Source organism: Ischnura elegans, chromosome 2, assembly GCF_921293095.1.
Source record: "Ischnura elegans chromosome 2, ioIscEleg1.1, whole genome shotgun sequence".
Lineage (NCBI taxonomy): Eukaryota > Metazoa > Arthropoda > Insecta > Odonata > Coenagrionidae > Ischnura > Ischnura elegans.
Genome location: NC_060247.1, coordinates 56,742,662 through 56,751,252, shown reverse-complemented (window position 1 = coordinate 56,751,252; position 8,591 = coordinate 56,742,662). Strand labels below are relative to the sequence as shown.

The following is an 8,591-nucleotide window of genomic DNA, read 5'->3' as shown; positions in this document are numbered from 1 at the left end:
TTTATTAAAAGGGAAAGCCTATGGAAAAGAGAGCGCTTAATTACAGATAGCCTGGGTGTAGGAATGTGGAGTAAAGAAGTAGATCGGGTGTGGCGGGAAGGTACTCTAATGTTGAGGAAGGAAACAATGTCAGGACTGTCGAAGTGGGAGTTAAGGGTATTATAAATGAATTTGATGTCTGATTGAAGTCGGAGAAGGGATAAACTAGGGACGGATAAAGAGGATAAAACTGCACTAGTAGGTGACTCGCGGAGATTTGGGTTTCTAAATTTTACAATTTTTGCAAAAAAAGTTGTAACACTGTTAAGGGTGGCAAGATTAGTGGGGGCAGACATTGACCAAATTGGGGAGCAATAGTTGATCACCGGAAGAACTATGGTTGAGAAGTAGGATTGGAGGGCCTTAGTACTGGAGATATCCGTGAACCGGTAGAGTAGTCCTAAGAGTGACATGGCTTTAGATTTGATCGCATGAATGTGTTCAGAGAACAGAAGTTTTTGGTCCACAATAATTCCAAGATCTTTCATGGATGACACACGATTAAGAGGCAAGGAGTTAATTGCATAATCAAAAAGGATAGGAGTTTTCTTCGCAGATATTGTCATTGTGGTGCACTTTTTAAAGTTCAATTGCAGCCTCCAGAGAATGCACCACTCTGTGGTCTTTTTTACGGCATCCTGTAGCATATTACAGTCTGCGAGATTATTTATCTTTTTAAATAGTTTGCAGTCATCAGCATAGAGTAATGTATTGACTTGGGAAGAACGGACAATGGGGGCAAGGTCATCAATAAATAGGTTGAAGAGGTAAGGTCCAAGAACGCTACCTTGAGGCACTCCGGAGGTAACGTTAGACCAGGAAGATGAGATACCAGCGAGTACTCTTTGGGATCTGTCACGGAGGAAACTGGACAAGAGACTGAGGAAGTTGCCATGGATATTAAAGCGGGAGGCGAGTTTATGCAGGAGAAGTTTATGGTTAAGGGTGTCGAAGGCTTTGGAAAAGTCAAGAAAGATGGCGTCAAGTTGGGACTTTTCGGCCATCGATTGTACGGCATGTTGCTGAAATATGGATAGGTTTGTAAGACAAGAGCGACCCGGAAGAAAGCCGTGCTGATCAGGGGAGAGAAAGGGAGAAGTAAAGTAGTAAAGTCGGTTAAGGACGATCCTTTCACAGACAGAGGAAAGAACGGGAAGTATTGAGATGGGCCGATAATTAGAGACGTCATTTCTAGGGCCAGTTTTATGGATAGGAATAACATTTGCTATTTTCCATTGTGAGGGAAATATGCCATAGTGGAAGCAGCGATTTAAAAGGAGGGCAATGGGAATTGAGAGAGTCTGAGCACAGTTGCGAACGAATATAGGACTGAGACCATCAGGGCCAGGTGAGCGGCAGAGAGGAATCTTAGATAGATATTTTGCAACTTCCTTGGGATCTGTCCGAATTTCTGAGAGGCAGTGGCTGTTAACAGGGGAGAGGGAAAAGTTGTCTGTAAGTGTGAAATTTGACGTCGGTGCTTGACTTCCGGTGAAATATTCAAGGAAGAAGTTTGGTCTGTCTGTTCCTACGGCACAGGAATTTTTGAGTGACACAGCATCGGGAATTCGAGGGATATTACGGCGTTTATTGAGAAGGGTCCAGAACTCACTATATATGTGGTGCGACAACATTTTAAATCAAAATATAAAATTTTTTTGTTATCCCCTCATGATCATGAGAGATGTGTTTGTTTCTCCTGATATTTATTAAATCAACAACTTGAATTTTTTTTTCAACCTGTCATCTGTCCTTTTCTTTTTCTAATCACTTCTATTTTTATGGCTCAATATATACGACTATTAGGGAAGTAAATTAGTGAAGTCCTTGTAGAGTTACATATGAGACTTCACGCTTTCCTGTGGTATATGTATTCTGGTCAAGTCTTCCAAGGAATTCCACCAAGTTGATGACTGAATCCATCACTGAAACGTCAGCAACGCCTGATTGGCTTACTTAGTGGAACTCCTGAGAAGACTTCTTCCTAGTGTAGGTCCACCTAGGTCTTTGACGTGTTGTTGATAAACAAGGAAGGATCCTTCCACCACCATCAAATGGCCTATGAAATTGGGCTGCAGAGAAGTCATTTATATTATTAATGAGATCTTTTGCTGCCAGCTTGTCTCACACATTAATCACCTGCTCTGTTGGTACATCTATAATTGTGGTTCATAGAACTCTCACTTTTACATGAGATGTGGTATTAACATCATTATGCAGACCTTTTGGGAATATTGGGATGGAGGGAGTTGGAATGAACATAATTGCTTGAGTATATGCCCTCATTTAGCCTGAGCTTGGATTAAGAAATGAGATACCCAAACCTTTGATCAAATGATGCTTACAATTATCAAAACGCGGACCTCTACATTTACAGAGTAGCTACTCTGTAAATGTAGAGGTCCGCGTAGAAGCTAGCTTATCGGTAGGTACTGTTATTCTTGAACCAAAGCTTCCAGCTCCCCTGCAATCATGGATGTAAATGATACAATTTCTTGTGAACCAGATAGGGCAAGGCACATAATGCCCCGAAAAATAGAGGCCTTAGGCAATCGTCTGAATTAAATAGTTCAAACGGGACTGCAGTCCCGTTTCGTACCCATGGGTACGCGAATTTGTCATTATTTTTAGGTTTTGAAATTTGACAAATTAGTCGAGAGATATTTACAGAATACATTTCCTAAATATTACAGTTATGAATTACACAAGAAATCCTCTCACTTCTAAGGGATAGAATCGGATTTACCTCAGCCACAAATTCACAATTTTGAACGCTAACATTTTATCCACCGCATATCGTCCGCCACATAAAGTTGAACCAACACAGATTCTGTTTGTAAAATTTTTATTTTTAATAATGGGAAAATATCTTTTTAAAATTGTATTTTAAAATTTTAATGCTCATTATTAATATAAAATGCTCTTCGTACGCCAATATTTGAATTAATTTACGTCTCACAAACCGACACTTGACCGTTTGGACCTTTGTCGGTTGAAAACGTTGGGTTGAAATTGGTCGAAGATGGCGGACATGGCGCAAGTTTCAAACGGGTGAGTGGAAGATAGTTTGTTATTGTAAAATTACGACTGACTTTTTCAATCCCTTATATTAATAACGAATTGGAAGTATTATGGTACTTTCTAACTTCTCAGTATAAATGTTGGAAGTGTTTAGTTTGGTATTAAGACATTTCGTTACGTTTAATAGCTCACGACATCGTTCAATGTTTATCAATTGACATTTGAGTCTTATTTTGTTGTACACATTTCATAGAGCCGATATTTTACAACAAATAAGTTCACTGTGATTGTTGAACGGGTTTGCAACTTGATAGATTCCACCTCTGGAACGTTCTGTTTTGGTAAGGTTTGTGCATGCGCAGTTGTCTCTCAATCCGTGCGGTGCTACTTTTTTCGGAGCTGCTAGTCAATAGTATTTACATTTCTGATTCACCCATATCTACAGTTAGTGCTTGTAATTGTCATTTGTATCCTGCATCAAAGTTTTATCCGTTGTACCCTAGGGTATGTAATGAGTTAGAACCATTAGAACCATTGACCAATGTAGAACTAGTGACATTCGGGTTCCGACTGTTAATCGGATTGAGAAATCAAAAATGCATTCCTTTGTAATTAACTACTTTAACACTGAGGGAGTATCAGTTTATCTATGATTTTAATTATCTCAGGATACCTGCCCTTGATTTTAATCCGGGAGAGATAATATGGGAAAAGTTTGCAGGAAAGGTGAACTTGGGCAACAGATCCTGTCATTCGGAACTTGATAAACTGAGGTTAGTGTAATTCTACGCTGTTTAATGTAATGTTTTTTCATCTGTTCAAGAATTAATGTAAAATTTTTAGCTGCATGACGGTATTTTAACTTTTGGTGTGTTAAAACGCTTTGGTGTACACCATCAAAGAAATCGATGGACCTTGTGTCTATTTATGTTTACTTCTTGAGGGTGGGGGCGGGAATCCTTCGGTTGGCTGGACGTAACTGCAATAGTCATTTATTTTTTCAATGAATTTTTAATTTTGATGCTTACTTTTATTAAATACTCTTAATGATTAAGTGTCACATTGAGTGCAGTTGCAGATGAATAGGAGGCAATGCCAATAAAAGTTATAAGCTCTGATTATCACTTGTACAGTGTGGGTATGATTTCTAGGGACATTTAATTTTTTAAGAATGTAGTTCTCAAATTATTCTTAATAACAATGCTTTTATTTTGCCAGTGATAGGAATAGTTATGGGGGAAAATTAAAAGAGAGGTATGGAGTGAGGCTGCCATCCTTTGAAGCCAACCAGAGCTTTCCCCGAAGTACGCGACCAAGACGTTGTTTTGGTTCAAGAAAAGTTCACCGTATTGAGCAGCCTTTATTTTTATCAAGACTCAGCATGGACCATATTAGTGGTATGATTTTAATTTACTAATATTTTATTTTACTCTATTTTCCATTCTCCAGCACCTGAAAGTGTGGCAGCTGAAAATTAACAGACTTAAAAACTATTTTCCTTGAACACTTTTGTATGTAATCACATCTACTCCTTCTAGAGACATACCAAGTTAATCCAAAGCCTCAATCTTATCAGTTATGCACAGTCAGCTTTGCATTTGTTGAAAAAGAATTTTTCAGTTTGTGTCGGAACTCAAAGATAGTCTGTGTTACTCTGATCGTGCTGAAACTTTGTTGACCATCTGTCCAAGACATTAAATCATCTTTCATTTTGTGCAAAATGCCTAAAGTTAGTCTATTGAAGACCTTGGAGTATATTTTTCATTGGATAAATTTATTTAAGTATCTTATATATTCTGCTATGTTCGTAAAAGAGGATGTCTGTTTGTCTGCTATGCATTTCCATATGGCTGCACGGATTGCAAACAAAGATAGTATATAGGTGCAGCTCATGCTCGCAAAGCCTGTAGTGCTACTTTGGTGGTTTACAACGCGTCCTTTGTGTCGTTTTCTCATTACAGTTTGTTGCATCAGGTATTACAACTTCTGAGGTTGGACACTTTGCCGGGTAGGCACATCTCTCGACACACTAAAAGGGAAAACATAACTATAAGGATTCTATACTTAACTATTAACCCTCTTGATTCAAACTTTTATTCTCAGGTATGAGTTCACAAGCCGCTTTTGGTGGATGCACCTACTGACACACAAAATGATCAATGATGTGGAATGGGGTATAAGCTGATCCCATGTGTAGTATATAGAAATCATTTTTTCCATTATTTGCTGTTACATATGTATATGTACCATCATCATACCTGCTTTTTTCCTTTATTTAAAAATCCTACCATGTGACCATGAATTCCAAGTTTCTCACTTCTCTAGGTATTATCCTTTCCAAGCAATGCCAGGTGGCCTGCAAGAATTGGATAAATATATGTATGACTAAAAGAAAATTCAATACAATTCAATCAAATGAAGATAAAATGATGGAGGAACTTCAGTGTAAACAATTACCTTTAGGGTACAAATATTTGGTCACTAATAAGATAATCATTTTTTAAGTTAAAAACTGGAGTTTAGTTTCATTTGAGTGACCCAGTAATCAGTTGTTCAGTGAAATCAGTCAAGTATTGGACTGATTCTTGTTAAAATGTATGTGAGAAAATTCCAAAGGATGACCTGCCGGACTGCAATGACTTATTATATCTTAGTTTCAAATAAGAGTTGCAACAGAATAATTTTGTGAAGGTAATCCCAACCCTTCTTAGTTTCTTTTATTAGAGCACTCCAGTAATCATTTTAGTTCCACTCCTATTCAGTCCTTTGAGCAGGTTAAAGTCCTGCTTTTCTGGAGGACATACATTGAGTATTCACCTCTCACAATAGTTACGATTTACAGTGGTGCATCTACTTAGTGGTTTATTGGCCAACTTCTTGGAATGCGCCAAATTGTGACAAGGTCAGAATTATTTTTACGTCAGTGTTTATAAGAAATTTGACAATATCAATATGGGGCCCCATTGTTCGTTATTGTGGCAGACTGGTGAATGTCACCTTTCCTGAAAGTCACTCTCTAACTTCCTGCAGTCTTTAGCCCTTCAGCTAATCTCTTTGCTGTGGTTGCTTACTATACTCCTCTTACAGCTTCATAATGAGTCACCTTCCATTTTTCTGTTTCATCCCAACCTTATGTGTAATCCTTTTTTCACTCACCTTTTCATCAACTCTTCCTTCCACCTTTTTTCCTATTACATCCAAATGCCACATCATATTGGATCTAGAAAATACCATGGGGCTGCCTTTACATTTTCAGCTTCCACAAATTCATACCTGAAATGATTTCTTATACATATATTTTCTTGGTAATGAATTCAAACATCGAACCACAACAGAAACTATTTGTAAAATTTAATCAGCCACGCCATGGACGAGGTATGTAGATGTATTTACCAAAAATGATGCACATTATCACTTAATAAATACAGACTCATAATACGCATATATAAAAATTCTGTGGAAAGACAAAGTTTAAATTTCTTTGCACAAGATGATCAGCAAATTCCACAGAGTATTGCCGAAACCACCAACTTTAGGAATGGGTCATCAAATCTGCCAATCCTTCCAATCCTCAAGATTTGAATGTGGATTCAATGAGATTTGAACAAGAACATGATGGGTTCTGTATAACACATTTATCTTTGTTGCAGTGAAAATGTGAATGACTTGTACATTAATACTGCCATTTCGTCTTTCTGTTACTAAAATCTAACAGTGCAATTTAAAATTGTACGAGCGTGATGCACCCGCTCCCAGCGGGCTTCCCCTGCTCTTTTCAATGCAGGTCCACAGAGGGATAGGCGCGTCTCTAATTTTAAAATGTAGAAAAAAAGGCAGGGTCTTGTGTACAAATTTAATTGGAATGTTTATGTACAAATTGAGGTCAGAGGACCTCTTTAAACATAACATTGGAAGTAATTACACTATCCTCTGTTAATACTTGTTTAGCGTTTTCCTTAATATTTAAAAAAATATTTTGAAAAGATCTTACCCTAGAGAATGCTACATAAAGTTGGCCATGAGAGAATACAGGGTCAGGCAGGAATAAGCCAGCTCTTTGCAAAGTCTGACCCTGAGCCTTGTTAATAGTCATCGCATAGGAAACCTTAATGGGAAATTGTCTGCGAGTCAAATTAAAAGGCATGGTGGGATCCGACGGTGTTAACTGTATTCTTGGGATGAGGACAATCTTGCCGGAATCGATTATTATTTTTTTTATCGATTATTTTTTAAAATTTTTTAAAACCAATTTTAGGAAACAATAGCAATATTTAGGAAGTAAGAAATGCCATCGCATGTTCTCTGATAAATTCTGTGCATTTTGGTACCTCATTTGTAGAGTTTGGTTGCGTATAATTTGAGAAAAAGGTATCTATACAGTAGAAATAATATAGAGGATACTCAAATCAGGAAATAATACAACTTTGAAATCACTATTGTTTACTCTACTTGCACCATCTCCATAGCTATCCTCTACCATGGAAAATTCCTCTCAATTCTCCCTCTCTGGTCTTTCAACCAACCTCTTTCCCGCTTTAAGCAGCTCTTTATTGTGTCAGGGTGTTGAAGTCATGTTGTTCCATGTATTTTCTCTAGAAGATTATGCATTGTGATGAATCTGGTGTTGAAGTAAAGATTTATTTTATGTGAAAAAAATGATGCATGAATGTTTTCTTTTTGTGAATTTCACGTAATTTTTAGTTTATTTTATCAAGAAGCAATTTTTCCTAGTCAATTTGCAAACCATTCTTTTCGCAAAGTATTTACTGGGTGATTCTTTTGAACCAAAAGACTTAATTCTCTTATAAATGCATTGGTGATGATTTTGTTGTAAAGTTGGAGTGAATATAAATTAAAATCGTGGTATAATTTTGTTTAACATGGTTAAATTATGCAAGTTGACATCCTCTTATGCATGCTTTTCTCTCATGTTTACTTTGTTTATACATTTTCTATACTTTATTGTTTTATCATTCTCATTGAAATTTTACTTACATTTGTTTATTAATAGCTTTAAAAACTTTTTGTATCGTTGAGAATAAAATTGAAATATGGCTGCCTTCCTAAGAAGATGATTTGAGTTTCACTATGCATTGTTGAATTTTTATTATTTTACAACGTGTATTGATTTTATAGGATTAGAATTGATAAAGTATAATTAATACACCTTATAAATAACTACAGTAATTATTAAGATCTTTAAATGGTTTAACTAATATTTATGCATATGCTGTTGAAATCAAAATGGTTTTTATCGTCTCTCTTTGATTTTAATCCAGGTGACGGGCAGCACAGTCTGAGCTATACCTCAGTTGAACCCCCATTCATACGAACTGCTGCAGGAGACCAAAAATTATGCTCTCCCTCTAGTCAAGTAAATTCCTCTTTCCTAAGTTCTTTTGGTCCGCTGCCCTCTCACAACTTTCCAGTATTTAATCCCTCCAAAGCAGTATTCACTATTGACACCAAATCAACAGAAGTGAGTATATTCTTGTGTTGAATCTGGAGGACCTCTTATTGGCTATTTTGGC

The 8,591-nt window shown here is 36.9% G+C and overlaps 1 protein-coding gene across 5 annotated transcripts in view; it reads left to right on the top strand.

The window, feature by feature from the left end:
- Positions 1-2,994: 2,994 nt before the first annotated feature.
- The window catches only part of LOC124153769 (PAS domain-containing serine/threonine-protein kinase), a 38,084-nt gene continuing 32,487 nt past the window's right edge, over positions 2,995-8,591 (top strand). For 2 of the 5 annotated variants that reach the window (XM_046527124.1, XM_046527123.1), the window contains exons 1-4: positions 2,995-3,090; positions 3,729-3,833; positions 4,279-4,457; positions 8,340-8,539. In XM_046527124.1, coding sequence (XP_046383080.1) covers positions 3,062-3,090; positions 3,729-3,833; positions 4,279-4,457; positions 8,340-8,539 — 513 coding nt within the window. In that variant the 5' untranslated portion in view covers positions 2,995-3,061. Of the gene's footprint in view, positions 3,091-3,471; positions 3,565-3,728; positions 3,834-4,278; positions 4,458-8,339; positions 8,540-8,591 lie in introns of those variants that run through there. The other 3 variants (XM_046527122.1, XM_046527121.1, XM_046527125.1) reach the window with 2 other exon arrangements.